Here is a 21,487-nt window from a genome sequence, read left to right as displayed (position 1 = left end):
CACTCACAGGAATCGGACACAAGTATGCTGAACCATTTAGCTGTTTATTAGCACCTGTCAGGATGGCAAAACAGCTCCAATGCTGGTACAGCAGTCATATCCAGTAACAGTACATGAAAATCCCAACCACCTACATCTGGCTAGACATTACTCCCGTGTCTACTCGCCGGCCACTTACTGGCATCAGTGGTACCACCCATACATACAGACCGTGTCTTTATCCTACACCCCAAGCACTACAAACCAATCACACCCATGTGGAACACCCGTGTGTGTGCTCAAAGAGGAACCTAGGGAAAACTTAACCCTGTTTGCAGTCTGCTGCTGCAGACTAACTGTGTTCCTACCTGTTCCCTTACAGGGAACTGTGGCAAATATCCCTCTTTGCCATATATATATATATATATATATATATATATATATATATATATATCTATATATATAGATATATATATATATAGAGAGAGAGAGAGAGAGAGAGAGAGAGAGAGAGATTTTGTGTAACTAGTACAAAAGACTATAAAGCCTACCAACCAGGATCGAAGACCTGCTTCCTCCATCTCTCAAGACCACCTCTGGTTACAACAGTAAGATGATCTGCTAAATAATGGCAACTCCTCGTCTTCTGCCTAGGGTTGGACTTATGGATCGATGTTCCGGGTGCCTGGAGGAAAAGAAATTAGTTTCCTGAATTGAAATGATGTTTAAACCCCTTTGAAATACCTTAGAATTCACCATGTTCTCCAGCTGGAGGAAAGGTGCTTAGGGAGGATAATGACTGCTCTGAGCCATTGGATACAGACAGTAAACATAAATTACAGGATGGGGTCATAGGATTGACTCAATTTATGCTTATCAGTTACTAGATCTAATAGAAATGGTACATAATGATGTCAATACACTGCCAACAGAAACCTCAAGGTATTTAACTGCTATATACAACCCTTAGTTGGTTCAGGTCTTGGCAGCAGACGATTGAGGAGTGTGACTCATAGTTGTTAATAGTTGTATAGTCTGTTGTCGGATTGTCTTACATTGGGTTGCAATGGGAGCTGGTATGTAAATGTAGTCTCATTTCCTGCACAATTTGCAATTTGTTTGGACCTTGTGTTGTTTGTGCTGAGCCCATATCAAGATGCAAAAGGGGTATCTGTACTTGTGTTCTATGCCCTTGTCCTTCCTGATTCTGTGCACCTCTCTGAGCTCTGTCAGTATAGATCGAGCCAGGTCCTGTAGAGAGGCACCATCAAACTCAAGTATCTTCTCCTGTGCTTTAAGGAAGTGGAGGCCTAGCACCACATCTCTTGAAGTAGGGGAGTCTTCAGATCTGGGCTGCAGTGTACGGTCAACAGATCAGGCGCCATAGTGGTGAAAAATATCAGATGTGTCTCTAAGAAAGCTTGACTGATGTCCTCTGGTATAGACTGGAATCTTAAAATATTCTGTCTTGCAGTTCTCAATATCCGCTTTCTCGTCTTGGGACATGACAACTTCTTGTCTGGGGTAAAGAGATCTTATTTTAACCTCTTGATGGCAAGAAATCTCTAGATTACTTTTAATCTGGTCTGTGTACCCCTAAATGTCAGCGACCTCCTCTCTTAACCTCACAAATGCTTTCTGGAGCTCTTGCTGTATTGTAGACTTCATGTCCTTAATCTCTGTGAGTACATATAGTATGATTCTACTAGATGATGGGGCCATATTCTGCTCTTCAGTGGAGACTCTGATAGGCCTTGCAGCATGGCTACCTTTCTAAAATATTGGATACGCTCGCTTGGCCCTAATTTAACACACACATACATATATTAGTGTCACAGCACATTCTGGAGGCAGACCCCTTTCTCGGGCGAACAAGGGGACATCATGTTCCTTCCTTGCATTGTCAATAAACCTACCCCAAAGGGTAAGTATAGTGTGTAGTTATGTCAGCATACAGTGTACACTGGATTGCAGTGTGCAGCAGAGACAAAGTGATAGCATACAGTTGACATTGGATTGTAGTGTGTAGTAGCATTGCAATGTGCAGCAGTGTCACAGTGACAGCAGCCAGTGTGTACTGGATGGCAGTGTGCAGCAGTGTCACGGTGACAGCAGGCAGTGTGTACTGGATGGCAGTGTGCAGCAGTGTCGCGGTGACAGCAGGCAGTGTGCACTGGATGGCAGTGTGTAGCAGTGTAACGGTGACAGCAGGCAGTGTGCACTGGATGGCAGTGTGTAGCAGTGTCTCGGAGACAGCAGGCAGTGTGCACTGGATGGCAGTGTGTAGCTGTGTCACAGAGACAGCAGGCAGTGTGTACTGGATGGCAGTGTGTGGCAGTGTCACGGTGACAGCAGGCAGTGTGTACTGGATGGCAGTGTGCAGCAGTGTCACGGTGACAGCAAGCAGTGTGCACTGGATGACAGTGTGTAGCAGTGTTTCGGAGACAGCAGGCAGTGTGCACTGGATGGCAGTGTGTAGCAGTGTCACGGCAACAGCAGGCAGTGTGTACTGGATGGCAGTGTGTAGCAGTGTCTCGGAGACAGCAGGCAGTGTGCACTGGATGACAGGGTGTAGCAGTGTCACGGTGACAGCAGGCAGTGTGTACTGGGTGGCAGTGTGTAGCAGTGTCACGGTGACAGCAGGCAGTGTGCACTGGATGGCAGTGCGTAGCAGTGTCACGGTGACAGCAAACAGTGTGTACTGGATGGCAGTGTGTAGCAGTTTCTCGGAGACAGCAGGCAGTGTGCACTGGATGGCAGGGTGTAGCAGTGTCACGGTGACAGCAGGCAGTGTGTACTGGATGGCAGTGTGTAGCAGTGTAACGGTGACAGCAGGCAGTGTGTACTGGATGGCAGTGTGTAGCAGTGTCTCGGAGACAGCAGGCAGTGTGCACTGGATGGCAGGGTGTAGCAGTGTCACGGTGACAGCAGGCAGTGTGCACTGGATGGCAGGGTGTAGCAGTGTCACGGTGACAGCAGGCAGTGTGCACTGGATGGCAGTGTGTAGCAGTGTCACGGAGACAGCAGGCAGTGTGTACTGGATGGCAGTGTGCAGCAGTGTCACGGTGACAGCAAGCAGTGTGCACTGGATGGCAGGGTGTAGCAGTGTTTCGGAGACAGCAGGCAGTGTGCACTGGATGGCAGTGTGTAGCAGTGTCACGGCGACAGCAGGCAGTGTGTACTGGATGGCAGTGTGTAGCAGTGTCTCGGAGACAGCAGGCAGTGTGCACTGGATGACAGGGTGTAGCAGTGTCACGGTGACAGCAGGCAGTGTGCACTGGATGGCAGTGCGTAGCAGTGTCACGGTGACAGCAAACAGTGTGTACTGGATGGCAGTGTGTAGCAGTTTCTCGGAGACAGCAGGCAGTGTGCACTGGATGGCAGGGTGTAGCAGTGTCACGGTGACAGCAGGCAGTGTGTACTGGATGGCAGTGTGTAGCAGTGTAACGGTGACAGCAGGCAGTGTGTACTGGATGGCAGTGTGTAGCAGTGTCTCGGAGACAGCAGGCAGTGTGCACTGGATGGCAGGGTGTAGCAGTGTCACGGTGACAGCAGGCAGTGTGTACTGGATGGCAGGGTGTAGCAGTGTCACGGTGACAGCAGGCAGTGTGCACTGGATGGCAGTGTGTAGCAGTGTCACGGAGACAGCAGGCAGTGTGCACTGGATGGCAGGGTGTAGCAGTGTCACGGTGACAGCAGGCAGTGTGCACTGGATGGCAGGGTGTAGCAGTGTCACGGTGACAGCAGGCAGTGTGTACTGGATGGCAGTGTGTAGCAGTGTCACGGAGACAGCAGGCAGTGTGCACTGGATGGCAGGGTGTAGCAGTGTCACGGTGACAGCAGGCAGTGTGTACTGGATGGCAGTGTGTAGCAGTGTCACGGAGACAGCAGGCAGTGTGTACTGGATGGCAGTGTGTAGCAGTGTCACGGTGACAGCAGCCAGTGTGTACTGAATGGACTTAGCACTTACACAGGCTGGAACAGATGCTTTCATGATGAGACATTCTCAGGAATCACGTGATTCTTCTTGTCACGTGTCCCTCGCTCTCTTTACGGCTGTCGCACAGCACCGCTGTCCTCCGCAAACGGAAGTGGGTGAGTTCGATATTAGGGGAATTATTTACTGATCTTTGTTTATGTCTGTGTGACCGTGATCACGTCTGTGCCCTCATCTGTGGCCAGTGCCGTGATCTGCTCCTGATAATGTGACAGCCCCATATTATTATTATTATTACTAGTAGTAACAGTGTGTAGTGTGTCAGCGATACCCTGTGTAAGGGCTGTGCTTCATAACTATATATATATATATATAGATATATATATATATATCTATATATATATATATCTATATCCGGGCTGGGGAACCTGTGTCTCCCCCGCCTGGGTGGCAGGGTGTGCTGGGACTTGTAGTTCCACAGGTTCCCTAAGAGCTGAATACAAGCCACTATTCTCAGTTATCAGCCAATCCCCTGCCAGGAAGTGTGGTGTGCAGGGGATAAAATCTTCCCCCACAGTCACATCATCCCAGTGTCACTGGGCCAGTGATTGCCCTTATTGGAGCTCTGGGATCTGCTCCCAGGTTTTGGAGAACGATTCTTACCCACAAATCTTTTTTGCTCACCACAGTAAAATGGCTGCAGATGGGGTGTAAATGGGAAGACCACCTACCAGCTGCAATCGCAGCTTCTTATTGGTAAGAGCGGTCCCATCCGCCGTCTCACACAGCCCCTGGCTCTTTGTTGGGTGGTGCTGGAGGGCTGGCGTTGAGCACCCCTGTCCTAAGACCCTTGTGATGGGTGATACTATTGTTTCATTCTACCTGGGAATGCCGCTTTAAGTCCTGGTAAAATCTTAGTTTCCGCTACAGTGCTGTAAAATATTGGAGCTTTTAAAGGAAAGAACACCAATCATTTAAAATGTGCCATTGTAAACTACGTAGAAAATGGTGTAATGGGCCTGTTTTAATGTATGATTTATACATCCTAGCTTTTGTGTTTAAGTTCCCCTGCCAATTTTTCCTTTAGAATTTTTTCTTTTGGGTCAGATGTACTGTATTTTTATAGATAAACTCCTCCATTGCTTTCCAAACTTGTCTGGCTCCTAAAGTTTTAGGAACATCTTCCCTGCGTACTTGTGGGGTTCTTGTAAACGTGGATCATGTGCTCTGTAAGTCTGCTCCTAATGTAATCCATAATGTTGCTGGCTTATGCAAATGTAAGCGTCCATTTCTGGCCATTTGAAATGTGGGAAGTTGGGGGTTAAATATGTAAATATACATGCTTTAGAGCAAGACATGTTTTATCCCATACACAATTATCTAATTGTTATAATAAAAACTTATATTGGGTTAAAAATACTAGACCTTTCCTACTCTTAACAACACTTTCTGTACTGAAATGTGAGATTTGCATTCTGCTAAAAATACTGTTCTAGTATGAAATATTTGACCCAAGGAGGTCATGTTATACAAAAACAAAATGTATTGAAATGTCAAGGTTGCGTAGGTTTTTTAAAATTTAGCTCCTTCTATGATATGATGATGTCAATAATAGACATGCATCTTTGTATAATATTACATTTGTTTATGTACATATTTTGAGATGATCCTTCCAATATTTAGATTGACCAAAAAAGATGGGGTCTTGCAATCAATGAGGTGGGCACATTTTCCTACCCCTTACTTCCTAATATTGGGGGTGAGCATGAAATGACTCTGTGTGCTTTATGCTCTTATCGGTGAAGATGAGCTAGTGCTCGCCCCAAGAAGGCTCTGCAGGAAAGTTTATAAAGTTCAGCCAACTGTGTGTACTAAACCTGTCTGATTTTCATTTTGGAAATAGGCTGATCAGCCTGGTGATCTTATTGGCTCATTTGGCCTCCAGTACGTCCTCTACGCCGACATCTCACCTTCCCTCCTCTCCTGTGTCTCCAGTTGTCTATCGCTCATTTCCTCTTGGATATCCCAGCACTTTCTTAAACTTAAAATGTTTGAAATGGAAATCATTGTCTCCCCCACCTCTGTCTCCAAGGTCCTCTCTCCTCCTCTCAGTTTCCTTTGACTACGCTGCCTGGGCATCATCCTATGACTCTTCCCTCTCCTTCACCCCTACAGTCTGTCCCTCTCCCAATCCTGCCACCTTCGTAATGTCTCCAGGATCAGGTCTTTTCTCGGCTTGGAAGCACTTAAAACTCTTATCCACCTCCCGTCTCTCCTCACTTCAGTCTGTCCGTAGCGCCGCTGCCTAACTCATTTTTCTCGATTGCCGCTCTACTTCTGCTGCCCACTGTGCCAGTCACTACACTGGCTCCCTGTCAACTACAGAATCTAATTGAAACTCCTCACCCTCACCACAAAACCTTCTGCCACTGTCTTCCGCTACATATCCATCCTCATTTCCACACACTGCCTCCCATCCACTTCATTCTGCCAACGACTGCCGCCTCATCTCCCCCACTGATTACATCTTCCCACCCGCTTTCAGGATTTCTCTTGCATTGCTCCCAATCTGTGGAATGCACTTCCATGCCCAATACACTTGTCTCCAAGGCTTCATATGTGCCCTAACTACTTCTCTCTGCTTCTTCTCTCTTCATTCAACAGCCTTCCCCCCTGGAACCCCCACCTCTACTCTCTAGGAAGGGGTCCCAAGGGATAGACCCGTAAAATACAGGCAAGAAGGGTTAGGAGAGTTATTTTATTTTCTTTGTAAAAATGAATCTCACCTTCCGGTTACCTGATTTGGAGAGCAGCCTAACACGGTGCTTCACTCTGCAGATTGTGGATGGCCGGTTTTATCATTGCACAGAGAAAATGGGGTACCAAGGGAGGGACCCTACAACTCAGTTAAGAGGGTGGGAAATTGATGTTTATAAACTTTTTTTTTAATTCCTTTCAGAAGTGTTGATGTGTGTTATTAAGTTCCGTATTTTATTCTGACCTTATCCTATTACCTGATATAGCATTATCTGAGGTATATTTAGCACCAAACCAAATTTGGATTTTGACTGACAGGTGGGTCCTGTAACTGTTTTATCATAGCTGGATTTGGATTCTCATAGACAGTGAGCTATGTCTTTATACATCAGTGTAACATGCTTGCATGCACTGACACATACTAGTTTAACAGATTTCTTTTGTGTTTCAGCTTACAGATTGCGCTGTTCGTGGCCATGAGACCGCAGGCAGCTGTGACTGGTAAAGTCTTCATCCAGAGAGACTACACCAATGGCACGTTGTGTCAGTTCCAGACAAAGTTCCCCTCTGAGCTGGAAACCCGGGTATGTGTGAGCTACGTATAGTACCCTGCTGGATGTACCTACGCCTTCAGTAATCCCCGTAATGTCCAAGCATATTTATTCTGTCATCTGACTGATAAACTATATGAAAACATGTTTGTCAGGCTGGTTGTTGTCTGCATCACAGCGATTATGGTAATTATATGCTGGGCAGCGTTCTCCTCTTGCGTTCCTTGTTCCTTTAAATGACACACAGAGCAACACTTCTAGACCAGTTCTGCTGGTGAAATTGTGTGTGGTCTGAGGAATGGAGAATAATTATCATATGAACGTTTTAAAAATATTCTATGAGGCAGATTCCTTTGAGAAAAAATCCGCACAAGGTGTCGTCTCCGGAACGACTGCGAGACGCCTCATGTGGATTCTTTTGTACAGAATTCACTCATTTGTACTTGCTCCCCATTGATTTGTGAGCGTTCATTTTTACCATACTGGTAAAAAATGTGCCAACTGAATCTGTCCCCATAAATATGACCATAGAGCTCTCACTTCTTACTGCTGGTTTTCTTCATTTTCATAAATGTCCCCCAGCTTAGTACAAGACTGGACAGATGTGGTAAGTTAGATACCGGTCCACACACCATCAGCATTGCTCCACCTACTGCTACACACACTATCATCTACAGGCTGTGCCAACCATTCTCCTTACACTAGTGTTTGGGTTCTAGCAGCAATCCACATTATTACTAGCCATGATGCTTCACCAGCCGTGGGAGATATCGTTCTGCTCATGTGTGCTCATATCAGTGGCGTGTATTATCTGTCAATCCACAGTTATGCTGTATATGTCAGGTAATCAGTTTCAAGGATCTGTTCATTTGAAAAGCTGCATAGATAGCTATAATCAGAGACATGATTCCGATAGGTCTGGTTTAACTTTAGAAAAAAAAAAAAAATATATATATATATGTGTGCAATTCTTCCCTGGCTCCTTTAGAAGAACCTACTACATCCAGGTTGGACCCACTGGCTTTTAAATTATATAGTATATAAAATATATATTCCTTTTTTTTTACGTTGCGTTTTGATCGATACTCTACTTCTGTTTGACTTCTGCAATAAAACAATTCTGATATCGATATAGGAGAGAGGTCACTGACGATTCAACTAATAGTTACACCCAACCCCCCCCCCCCCCCCCATAAAATTTGCAGATGTGCCCAATAGTTGAGACAAATTGTCACAGACTAATACATAAGACTGAATTAAAACTGGTGGAAGTAGAAGGTGGGACAGAGTTTTGTTAAAGCTTCATATCTCATCATCATCATCATCATTTATTTATATAGCGCCACTAATTCCGCAGCGCTGTACAGAGAACTCATTCACATCAGTCCCTGCCCCATTGGAGCTCACAGTCTAAATTCCCTACTATAGACACACACAGACACACTCACTCACAGACAGACAGAGAGGGAGAAACTAGGGTCAATTTTTTTTTTTATTGCAGCCAATTAACCTACCAGTATGTTTTTGGAGTGTGGGAGGAAACCGGAGCACCCGGAGGAAACCCACGCAAACACAGGGAGAACATACAAACTCCACACAGATAAGGCCATGGTTGGGAATTGAACTCATGACCCCAATGCTGTGAGGCAGACGTGCTAACCACTACGCCACTGTGCTGCCCAATGTTAACACAGAAAGCGTTAAGAATGGTGGTGGTGTCTGGTGATTCTGTGTTTTGAAAATAAACTTAATTTCCCTTTTTAAAGAACAAGTAAAGCCAATACTTAGGGGCGTATTCAATTGTTGCTCCGGCCGCCGGAAGAATGAGCGCGTTAAAACTATTACCGTTTATACGGTAATATTGCGCGTAATTACCGTTCATACGGTAATTTACTCGCTCAATTTCAGTTCGCTGCTCAGGGAGCTGCGAGCTGAAATTGAGCGAGTAATTACCGTATAAACGGTAATAGTTTTAACGCGCTCGTTCCGGCGGCACCCGGAGCAACAACTGAATACCCCCCCTTAACGTTTGTTTATAGCTAAGGCTGTGTATCACTGAGCTGAATAATAGACCTATGTCCACCATGCTCTCTCTCACTCCACATTAGGAGGGAGGGGCTTCTCTAAGTAAGCGGGCAGACAGTGAATGACTGCTGGGAAGACTTGCTTTCCAGTAATGCCCAGTGTGGATTGGTTGATTCACTGTATGGATGTCACTGTAAATGAAATGATGTGTTCTCGTTATGAAATCCTATTGGGACGCTTTCCTAAAGATGTGGGACTTCTGCTTTCTGTAACATAGTGATGAAATGATGCTTTTGTGTTTAACAGATTTACAGTGGAATGTCGTGGTAACTCTGAACAGTGTATTTTATAATGGTCCATTTGGGGAGGGGGAGGATTCAGTGATCATTTAAGGAGCTTTATGAAGATTCTAGTGAAAAAAAGTTTTAATATTTATACTTTATAAAAACCTTCCTGGCAGCTGTGTGAACCTGTGACTGGTGTATTTAACCTGAGTGGGTGATATTGACAGGAATGTACAGTTTCCTAGATCTTTGCCCACTTTTCTACCGTGTCAAATGATGTTTTAAAAATAAGTGCTGAATTGGATCCAACACTTAGCAGTTTCTGTTCAAAGTAGGATTTGCAAGGTTTTATTTTCCCCCTGTAATGTTGCAGGGCTGCTTATTTAGTTTGGGAGCTGTTAAAATGTTGGGCTGTCTTTTATCTTCATTGTGTCTCCATGGTGGGATTAGGCTGACATGTAATTCTTCACAGAGCTCCTATTCATGGTGCTGTGGATTGTTGTAAAGTAATGAGTTGCATGTGAGCAGGGCTGAAATGTTGCTGAAGGTGAATCTGGCACAATGGAGTCTGTAAATGTAATGCAGGACACCAGTTCAGATGGCCCATGTTTCCATATACAATAGCATTTTTGTAACATACGAGTAGACTTTTTTATGTACAGAGGAGGAATTGTATATGAAATGCAGGGGTTCAGGACACAGGGCATTCCCTGAGTTCTACCCAAAATGTTTAAGTCACTTTCCCATAATTTTAACTCCTGATGATCCCCAATGATTGAAATTTGTAAATGAAAAACAGAAACAATCTCTCTGGGCCAGCTCAACACTGCTAGCCTTTACCGCCGTGCTAATAAGAGTGACGGAGTGTTTAATAAAGTGCCATTGATAATCCGTGATAATCCTAAAGACTTTATTAGCCAGCAGGCAGAACCAACAGCACGTTGCATGCATGCCGGACAATTAAACCTGCTTGCACCATCTCCTGGTGACCCATATAGGTAATTTACCTTAATGTATTCCCTACTTCTATCTATATCTATATCTATATCTATATATATATATATATATTAGTCTGAAAACTAGATTTAAATGTTAAGTCTTAAATGAAGACAATACCAGAGCTATGTAAATGGGTACTCCTGTCAACTGAGGACGGATTGACTGTTACACACCAGGGGAAGGCTATTAAACGTTAGCTATGCCCTGTCCATACATGTGGCAGCATCTACTTATGGAAGCCTCAGGGGAGGATAGTTACTGGGGAAGAAATAGAATTGGTGGTAAACTGGTATATATGAAGCAGAATACACAGGTCACTGCAAGGGACCTGCAGAAAGGTTTAGTGGAGTCCCAGTGTTGCTTAGGCAATTATCTACATAGAAGCCTTGTCGGAAGAAAACCTTCCCAACAGTTTCATCACAACAGTCGGTCTACTAATGTGATGACACACAAATGTTACCTTTTCTGCCACAATTACAAGAGATCCATTTGGAGAAAAACAGGTTAAACCTCTGTATAAAAGCCATGAAGCACGAGGGTGGATCTTATTATGCTGTGTGTCAGCCAGTGGCCTAGGATATGTTGTACAGGTGGGAGGAAGAATGTATTTAACTAACTTTTAACAACCCTAGAAACTAATTTCTTAGAATTGGTGAAGAAATTGAAGCTGAAAAGAGGTTGGACATTTCAGTAAGACAGAGATCCAAAGCATGCCTCAAAATCATCCATGGGGTACAGGAAGGAACGGTTACGGTTCTGGAATGGTCTTTACAGTCCCCAGACTTTAATATTATTGAAAATCTGCGGGGAGATCTCAGACCTGCGAGCATGAAGCAAGACCTAATGATCTTCCTCCACTAAAAGCGTTCTGTAAGGAAGAGTGGGAACATAAAAACCCTTAGCTGGGTGCAGGAAATGTTTGAAAACTGTGATTTCTACTAAAGGAGCGTTACCAAGTGCGGACACTGCACATGCCACATTCATTCTTTTTCATTCTTGTTCAGTAAACTCATCAAATATTAATGGGGCAGAAATGTCATGTTTCAGTATATATCATGCAGAGGTCGAGTTATCTTAGTTTCACCTTGTTTAACTTAGATTCAGTAAAACATGCGATTTCAGCACAGTTACTTGAGATAATTCTGTGATCATAGTGGCACATTTTATCCTCTCCATCCGAAACTTCCCATAAGTAAATCAGTTTAAAGGTGTGTATTCAATTTGCTGAGCGCATGTTCAGGTACTATGGTACCTCAACATCGCGGCGAAGTCTCTTCCCGACCGTTCCGGATTCACTCTGTGGTTAACTGAATACGCCCCATATAACGCTGCTGGGAATCTTGTTTTCGTTTGCCTGAACAGAGATTAATAGCTTGTACTCTGCCAAATGTAAATAAGTATCCAACATCTCAAATTTTTCCTGGGCGTTTTTCATGTAGAATTTTAAATGTTTAAATAAGCCATTTATTAGTAGTCTTTATTTTAGTTTGGGTGCTTCTTAGTGTATAGTCTAGAACGGGACAACACTTTTCTTATTCCCCCTGTCATGTCTAGTACTCCCATTGTTTTCATGAACCTTGTTCTAAAGATGATGCAGAAAATAATCAGTCTTGTGGGAGCTTCCACAGACCTGTATATACAATGGTGTTATTAACATTGATATAGGCGGAGGGCTAATCCAGGCTGTATCAAGACTCCCACCATTCATTTTCTGTGTTGTTTCTCCACATTCCAGACCCTCGCTCTCTGCTGCCTCAGGGCTTCTCAATATCGCATGCATAAAACTAATATTTTTCTGTACAAAGTCCAGGCCTGATTTGATTTTGTTGGCTCTGGTTCGAGCTGAGAATGAAATGGCCCAGCCCCTGTCTTCTTCAGGTCAGGTCTCCAGTCCAGATCTCTTTGCTATATGTCCTACCACACAGAGAGCTGTGTGTGGGAGTGTTTATGTAGGAATGTATATGATCAAAGGTTATCTCCATACATAGATGGGTGTGGGGAGGGGGCGTCTTAAGGGGAGAAATGCAATTTCGGGCAAGTGACAATGATTAGTACTGCTAAATGCATGAGCGACACAAGACTTTCAAAGATGAGCCGTAAACATACATTTATTGAGCAGCAGATTAGACCCAATCATTTGACACTACACTGATGGAGCATTTTTGATTTAAAGCATGTGACCAGGTACCAGTTGCACGGTGCATGTAGTGAGTCCACTCAGGTGTGCTACACTCACATGCAGTGTATTAGTGTGCTGCTGTTTTCTCCATGTCATGTTTGACATACTCAGTGTTGCCCTGTTTTTTTTGGTTTTTTTTTTAAAACTCAGAAAAAAAATGTATTGCGTTTTTGTTTTGTTTTTTTTGTTTTTTCACACAATTTAAAACCGTTTTGCCCTGTTTATTATTCCTTCATCTGTGTTTAGAGCTTTTTTCTACCCAAATATCACTTTCTGGGAAAGTGCACCAAGGGTTATATATTTTCTATTACCATACTCAGAATCTTTAAGAACATTAAATCTTCCAAGTCGTTATCGTTATTGCTCTTATACTTCAGAAATAAAATCAATATATAATAAAGCTTAGGCCTAAAATAGTTGATCTATTAACACAGCTGTAGAAGAAAACCAGTACTTTTATTTGGAGGTGAAGGACGGGTCCCCAGGAAAATTCTGTGGAGATTATTAACTCACTCCTAATGCATAACGAACCTCTACAACTACACAGGAGGCTTTGGGCAGCACGGTGGCGTAGTGGTAGCACTTCTGCCTCACAGCACTGGGGTCATGAGTTCAATTCCTGACCATGGCCTTATCTGTGTGGAGTTTGTATGTTCTCCCTGTGTTTGCGTGGGTTTCCTCCGGGTGCTCCGGTTTCCTCCCACACTCCAAAAACATACTAGTAGGTTAATTGGCTGCTATCAAAAATTGACCCTAGTCTCTACCTGTCTGTATGAGTCTGTCTGTTAGTGTGTGTCTATATTAGGGAATTTAGACTGTAAGCTCCAATGGGGCAGGGACAGATGTGAATGAGTTCTCTGTACAGCGCTGCGGAATCAGTGGCGCTATATAAATAGATGATGATGATGATGATGATTGTTTAAAACCTTACCAAGTATCCTAGAAGATGTTTCAGGAGCTTATCAGAAGTGAAGATACTTGAAATGAGGATGTCATTGTGTGGGAAGATTTTCCTGTGCTCAGAGGACATCCTGTCTGTAACCCTACAGGGGACTCTACTCTAAGGCTCTTTTATTTTAAAAATGGCTAGTAACAGGGCGCAAGGTCTTACATTCTGTGGCGGTTTGGACATGCTGACATAATGTATGTTTCCACCATCAAGAAGGGGCAAAGCATGTTATCTTCCTTGTGTGACATTAAAACTCTGCAGCCATTAATGCCAAGCTGTTAATCTAGTGTAGAACCTCCTGATAAGACGTTATCTGTAGAAGCAGCTTCATATGCAAAGTGGTGTCTGATTGGATGCTGCCCCGTGTATTGAAAGCATAGAGCAATGTCAGGTAAGGGGGAATGGTAGAACGGCTGTTCTATAGTGCAGACAGAGTTGCCTCATAATGGACTTTGGGGTCTTGTGTTGCTTCTTGTTAAGACATTCTATATCTAGATAGATTTCTGTTCGGCATGGTATTGCACCACACACTCCTAGGACTTTTTGGGAACTGTGTAATGACCATATAGGTAAGTTGGGGTTTATGTTTAAGTTTATTTAGGATCATATAGATCTTTCTGAACTATAAAGAGATTAGAGATTTGTAGGATTCGTTGATAAACGGATCCATTGTCATCATTATGTTATTTTTCATATTTTCCCGGCAAATTTAGCAGCATGCTCTTGTTTTCAGTTATCAATTTGCATAATAAAGAAATAAATATTCACACTCCTTAGTGATCAAAATAGCAACTTTTCAAATAGCAACTTTTCTTCTACTAGGGTCTATTGTTTTGGAAACCTTTCCCCTTGTTCTGTCTTTTGGTGCTGTATATTAGACTTCCTGCACCAAGAGGCCTTTCTCTTTTTTCTAGAACAGCAGGCTGGGGTCTCTCAGTTGTAACTCTAATAGCGTGGCTGTGCCCCTAGTTTAATGGTAAGCATATCCAGTTCTAATGAAGCTTTAACAGTAGTGACAGTCCTTTGCAGGTCGAATTCTTACACCAGACACGATAACAAGGTGGCATCTGGAACAGCGTCCGGCACCGCTCAGTATTAACTGATGACCGCTTCCTTTGGAATCGTCAGCATGTCTACCTGTTCTGTGGACTAGAGTGTTATGATAAATGCTGATTGATCAGTTAGCTGTAAAGTATTGGAAACGTTTACACCTTGCACTCATGTAATCCGTATCATTCCTTCTTTAGGTGGACAGACAGCAATTTGAGGAGACTGTACGGACACTAAACAATCTGTTTGCCGAGGCGGAGAAGCTCGGGGGCCAGTCCTATCTGGAGGGCTGCCTGGCCTGTCTCACTGCCTATACCATATTTCTGTGCATGGAGACACACTATGAGAAGGTGGGTGTGTAACTAGTCCAGTCTCTGCTAAAGGACCAGCTCTCCGGCCTCCTTTTTGCCTTCGCTTTTTAAGCTCTCTCAGATTAGTTTAAGAATGAAATCTTAGAGCGGATATGAAATATGCTGTTTTCATTCCCCGTCAGCTGTGTTTAAATGAGGTTTTTGGAGAATGAATTGAGACCTTTCAGCAGCTCACAGATGAAATGCCACGTACAGTCAGATCCTGGATTTATTTATACAGCCAGGGCTGGCCAGACGCTGGTAAACCCCCTCCCTGCCACTGAGGGTAAGAGACCGTGCTCCCATCTACACCCACTTCTCTGCCCAACACCAAAGTGGTTAATAGGCGGCCGTCTGTGTTTTCAACCCGACCGTAAATATTGGGTCTTTGGACAGCTCTTCCTAAGTGGTATGAGCAAAGCAGCTGATGTGGATGAATTCACCTCTGTCAGAGGTATATAGTGTGAGCATACAAATGTGTTCTTAGGAAGGGGGTTTATATATTTATCCTTCTCCCTATCCCTGTGGCTTAACCCATGTGCTGCCCTGACGCTCGGCTGTCCCTCTAGGACCCTCTAGGCAAATGTACAGCAAAGGAGCGCCGAAACGCAGACACCAAGTTGGTCCAAAATGAATAAAAGTTAACCCACCATACTTGACGTTAAATGTAATGCATATTGGTTAGGAGCATATAAGCCATTGGCTTCTGTAATAGTTCATAAGTGACTTCCTCCTGGCTACCTCTGTAGTTGTTCTCATTAACAGTCCCTGTTTTTCTGTTTCCTGCTAAATAGTCATTTTAGGTGTTTTCCTTTGTAGCAGCAACAGCCCCCCACAGATACATGATTAGTGAAAGTGCACCCAGTGCAAGAAGCTATTGTGTGAACCAATATTCATGACCATGCACCCTATCTGTTTACTGGGATGTAGTGACATCACCGGGGGACCTTGTTAGGCTCCCCCAATGTCTGACTCCACTGTGTGTGGGAGATGGATGCAGTTTCAGTGTGCAATTATCTGTATTTATTGTTTGTAGTATGCAACAGCAAAGTACTTATGTTTTTTGTTCCAGGTATGTTTAGTTTTTCTTATTACCTGTTGATCTCTAGCTCTGTGTATCTCAAACTTTCTCAGTTCGCGGCATCTCCATAATTTTTCAAGGCACTCCTAAGCTGACATGATTACCAAGTAGTTCCCCCTCGCTGCTCTAGCTCCTTTAAGCAGAATTGGTCAGTTTCTCCTCCATCTGAGTTTCTCATAGTTACTCTCTAACGCCAGTGGCATTTTATGAATACTAGGGGGATAGAGACAGATTTTGTACCCGGCTGTGTATAAGGGGGGACGGCCTTTCTGATTTCCATTTAAGATACAAAAAAAATGTCAAAAGTGAATTGCTGGTTACTGACATCGTCTTCCATACGTCTACTATACTGTGTTTCTGTCCTCTCTGGTTTCCTCTCCACAGCTTCTCTCTATATGTTTCCGGTATGTAATTCCCTCCCCCTTCTCTTCCCAGGTTCTGAAGAAAATTGCTAAATATATCCAGGAGCAGAATGAGAAGATTTACGCTCCGCAAGGTCTGCTCCTGACTGACCCTATAGAGAGGGGTCTCCGAGTGGTATCCTTTTTATGTTTTGGTACTTTTTGTTTTTGCTTAAAGTAGCAAATGAGCTGAAAAGACCATTATTTCAAATCCATGGTTTACATCTAATACATCTAATTTACATCTAATACTTCTGTCATTTAAAGTGAACCGGTCACCAGGTTCTCTAGCATTATTTTATGCTTTTCTATATAGTGCGCTATGTGGTAGGCAAACAATAGATGAGGTTCCCCGAGGACCCCAATCGCCTAAGAGGGAGCATTTTATTCAGTGTGTTGTGCTCTCTCCCAGGCAGGCTCCATAAAGCCCCCAAAGACGTGAAGCTGTTATGTGTAGAGGACGTCGGCCCCACCAATGAGCGCACTAATCTGATGCCAGGTCAGACTAGAGTGTTTGCTCTTCTCCTATGGGGGCTGTAGGGAGGCCGTATGATGTACAGGAATGTATAACACTAGAAGACTTGGTAATACATCTGCTTTACACTAACCTGGGTGGGTTTGTTCTGCATTGGTCCATATGATTTCCTGAGTGTTTGGTATCAGTGTGCGACCATTCCTTAAATATCGCTGCGTCTGGCCACAACATTTTCGACCCAGTTGATCGTCATTGTTATCATTACTATTGTTTTTTATCTGTTCATTAACTTGTTAAACTAAATGATAACCGAGAGTCGCCCAATAACGTAAGAGGAACACAATAGTTTTAGATTGTTGGTTAAACTACGGTCATATTAAGCCAGTCTCTGTTTATTACAAGATGACTGGCTCTTGGCTTTGGACACAATCGCACAACCCTGTTTAAGGTCTATGGTGATACACATTGACCGTTAAGCAATTCATCAAGCATTATACTGTCTCTGTGATCAGCATATTACACCAGCCAGTGGCCCCTTTAGCACTATGTCCTGTCCTCCAGCTCCTCTCACCTCTGCTATACATCTGCCAGGAACTATTACAGCTGGGTCTCTGTGATTAGGGCATGACGGGAGCAGTGTTGTGATATGCTTCAGCTCTCCTGTAATGAAAGAACAGTCAGGAGATCCCTGGGGATGCTGATGTGACTGCAGGCTGTGGTCTCTGTAATAGGACAGGTATTATATCCCTGGGTCTGCGAGAGAGGGCTGTCTTTACAGGAGAGGGGGACATGAACCGAGCGCCACATTGATCTTTAGATATAGTTGCTTTGGTGACTGGGAATCCAGCCCTGTGGTTAGAAGAGTTTTAACCACTGAGGCAACTCGTCCTTCAATCGTTTAATTTCTTATAACCATCCTGAGGCTGTATTTAATGCTGGCCAGGCATCCTGAGATATTCTAGCGCATACTGGGCAAGTGGCCCAAGATCGCAACGTGTCGCCTGAAAACTATAATGATACCCAATAATAATCTGGTCAAAACCGATAGGCTGGCATCGGTTATCATCTACAAATATGACCGATAATGATCCTGTTTGTATAATCCTCTTGTGAGTGTCCTAACAGGCTCAAGCAACGCTGGAAATGATTCGACCAAGAGGGACAATCTCATTCAATTTGCCCAAATTGGACACTGATCCTCTTGTCGCCTCTGCTGAGCAACAGGATCAAAGTGTGTGGCCAACTTGCGTTGCAACCCTCAGTGGGTACTTGCATCTTGTACACAGACATGTACATCTGTTACTATGGAAACAGAATGCACTGAAGGATGATCTGGGCAAGGCAGTAATCCCTGCAACTTTCTCACTAAATAAAATCCCCAATTGCATATTGGAATGTGAGTTGTAATTATAGGAGCTCTCTGTCTAAATGTCCGTTACATCCATGTGCTAGATCTTGTTCCTTGACATAATTTACAGATTGAGATTACAATCTATGAGGACAGAAGCCTGACTGGCAGATAGGACAGGTATGTTATGTTCATAATAGGATCTGTATTTCACAGTTCTTACTGAAGACCCAAGAGATCTGAGCTTGGTGGCTGAATACTGTTAATTCATCTTTAAAGGTTTCTATTATACAACAACCTTGTCTAGTTTCCCACTGGCTTTGATTGCAGGTGATTGAATTTAATGCATGTAAGGAATAGTTGACACTTATTAAGGAAAAGTGACATTTTTGGGGAAGATTATACATTAATTACTGTACCCAACTTGCCAGCCTGGTACATTTCATATCCAAACACATCTGTGCTAGTTTCTAACAGGCAGCCTGACTGGGGCAGAGCAGTAACAACTGACCCAGAGCTTGTAGTCAGGGACAAGCAGCTATACATTTACTAGCACAGTGTTTTAGGTGCAAAATTTGCAGTGACCCACTGCGACCATTCTGCTGGTTTCTATCAGTGTGGTATAAGGTAGATAATGAAGCAAGTGTCTGGTCGCTATGTTTTAGTGCACGTTCTGCAATGTTCTTAAGTAAACCATACTGTCTTTACCTGCTTCCTAATAAGACATGTAGGGGTCGTTCAGGCAGGCACCCACATTTTCCTGCAGTTTATCTAAACAGCATTGTGGGAGCACGTTTCTCCAGACGTACTCAAGGAGAGGTCACATGACTTATTATAAATGCTCATTTTAATGCGCCTTTATGGCTGATCGGGACAGACTGTTACTGTAGTATGTCCCTGTATTTAGCTGAGGCCACAGTACAAATCACAACTCTGATGAATTGGCCCACACAACGAATGCAATTAATATAACTGTAGTTATGTGTTATATATATATATATATATATATATATATATATGTTTTAGTGTGTGTTTATATAGGATGATATTTGCATTGTTTTATTTATCATTTAGTTATGATGTCACCTCTTCAGAACTTGTTAGGAAATGTAAATAAACTAAATAAAAGTGCCTCCCACAAACCTTAAAAAGGTAGTTCCCAACATATCAATTAGGAACATGATAATAGAGCATGTAATGACCATCCTCCAAGCTCAGCCACGTTTAATGACATTATAGTTTTATTGCTGACCTATGAAGTGTTTGGCAGCTTGTACTCTGTATCTATGTAATGACTTGCTGTGCTCTGCATTGTGTCCATCATGTAGGTGATCGATCTTTGTGCTGTAAATAGTCTCCACTGCAAAGACCGTCCTCCCTGACATTCCTTCAGTCGCCATTCCTATGTCTGCAGTACAGCCTTCCTGACTTCTCCATACTGTACCCCACGGACCCTGTGCCAATCTGTCGCCCTGCCAGCTTTCCCTCTCTGCGGCGGATCATGGATATGAGGAGAGAGGGATGTAGAGGCAGAGAGGACGTCGGGGAAGAATTTTTGCGTAGTGCCAATGTTGTGAAACGTGTGGGAACGCTTGTTATGCCGTGACATCTTCCTTGCAGACATGGTTTTATTTTAGTAGCTGTAGAGTGGACGTGGCGTATGGTGAAGATGGAAGAGACAATAGTTTGAGAAAATGCATTAATTGAAATAATTGTGATGGATGCAGGGGGGTGTGGGGACATGGGTCATGAATTTATTGCTCAACAATGATGGCCCCTTCCCTTTGTAAGTAATTTATATTTCACTTTACCATTGTCATTTCCTCGTCTTGCCCAATTGCATATTTACATTTTCCCTCCTCTTTAATAGAACCTCCCTACTTTAGAATTGGGCAAATTTGAGCATTACTGTGGTATACCTCCAACATTAAAAAAGGACATCCGGGTTGTGACCGCTCTTGTTCGGTTTGAAACTCTCAGAAATGTGACTCTCTTCATATTGCATATCATCTTAATTTAAATAACCCCTTTAAATGAAATTTTTTCACATTTCTGATCACGTTATTGACCGTTTTACTGCTGCTCACATGGATAATGACCACCTGCATCTGTGTAGGAACATACACACATTGATAGGTATTATTGTGGGTGGTCCGAAGCATCTGACACCAGATAGTAAAACGTTTGTGTACAATGCTGATTTATTTCCCAGCTCGAACACCCCCTGTTCTCTGGCACAGTCTTTCCACAGCGCAAGCTGCTGGTAGCACAATTCACCGATCAGCGGTGGGTGGTAACTTGTTTCCTGGTCATCAGCATTAACCCACTGCTCATGCTATTGAAATCTTCTGTCTTATGTGCATTAAGTCACTGTAATAGACCATGTGCTTTTATGTATTGGATTTATTATAAATAAACATTTAATTTATAGAGAAATCATGGCTTGGCATTTGTCTTTTCTTGTTTTTGTCATTTTATGGCAACTTTTCTTTTTAAAAGTGTTTTGACAGATGGAGCAGATTAGAATGGTACAAATTGCTCAATAGCTCTGTCCCCTCTATTTGTCTGGTTGTCTTTACCTTCAAATGACTTGTATCTTTACATCCCCTCCTCCAGCTTGTAGCAACTAGAGTACATTGATTTATCTTTCTGACTGTGAGAAGACGTTCACTAACATTTTGTTGACTAATTTGCCCCACTGAGAAATCATAATATTATTCCAAAGCAATAGGTTTTCTGGATTGGACATTTAAACCCTAAATAATTATGATGTCATACTTGGTTATTTGTACGTCAGCCTAGTAAACGTAAATGGTCTTACATGGTATTTGTTCCAAATAGCATTCAAAACTTTGTCAGAACCTGACCTGTTTACTACATCTCCAAAGTATCTGGGTCAGTGTATTCTACTAGATCCTACATCTGCTATTTAAAAGTGATTCTTTCAGCAGTGCCCTGAACAACCTGTCTTGATTATAATGAGAACAATGGATTTTGTATAACTCTTCACCTATGTTGGGAAACACTAAGGTATTTCCTGTATTTCATACTACATCTTGTCTGTCCACTATGCCCAGAGTCTCCACCCTCCAGACGCAGGCTGGTAACTCTATATCTGGTCA

General features: G+C 43.3%; 1 protein-coding gene across 3 annotated transcripts; it reads left to right on the top strand.

Moving 5' to 3' along the window:
* Nucleotides 1–3,977: 3,977 nt before the first annotated feature.
* On the top strand, nt 3,978–20,801 carry GOLGA7 (golgin A7). 3 transcript variants are annotated; one of them, XM_075207214.1, is made up of 6 exons: nt 3,978–4,074; nt 7,125–7,257; nt 14,908–15,060; nt 16,577–16,678; nt 18,496–18,545; nt 19,694–20,801. In XM_075207214.1, exons 2-5 carry the CDS (start codon nt 7,150–7,152, stop codon nt 18,538–18,540), a joined length of 408 nt encoding a protein of 135 aa, XP_075063315.1. In that variant the 5' UTR covers nt 3,978–4,074; nt 7,125–7,149; the 3' UTR covers nt 18,541–18,545; nt 19,694–20,801. The 3 variants fall into 3 exon arrangements, with proteins under 3 accessions (XP_075063315.1, XP_075063316.1, XP_075063314.1); XM_075207215.1 differs by having other exon boundaries at nt 4,039–4,070; XM_075207213.1 differs by lacking the exon at nt 3,978–4,074 and having other exon boundaries at nt 18,502–18,545.
* Nucleotides 20,802–21,487: the final 686 nt, after the last annotated feature.

This window comes from Mixophyes fleayi, chromosome 4 (assembly GCF_038048845.1).
Source record: "Mixophyes fleayi isolate aMixFle1 chromosome 4, aMixFle1.hap1, whole genome shotgun sequence".
Taxonomy (NCBI): domain Eukaryota; kingdom Metazoa; phylum Chordata; class Amphibia; order Anura; family Limnodynastidae; genus Mixophyes; species Mixophyes fleayi.
The sequence above is the reverse complement of the archived record's forward strand: the minus strand, read 5'-3'. Positions and strand labels throughout refer to the sequence as shown.

Bases quoted from the DNA above. Each gene is read 5' to 3' on its own strand.
- GOLGA7 (XM_075207214.1), top strand. From the start codon at position 7,150: ATGAGACCGCAGGCAGCTGTGACTGGTAAAGTCTTCATCCAGAGAGAC. The intron at 15,061-16,576 runs GTGGGTGTGTAA...TTCTCTTCCCAG, and splicing joins TGGAGACACACTATGAGAAG to GTTCTGAAGAAAATTGCTAA. The intron at 16,679-18,495 runs GTATCCTTTTTA...CATAATTTACAG, and splicing joins TAGAGAGGGGTCTCCGAGTG to ATTGAGATTACAATCTATGA.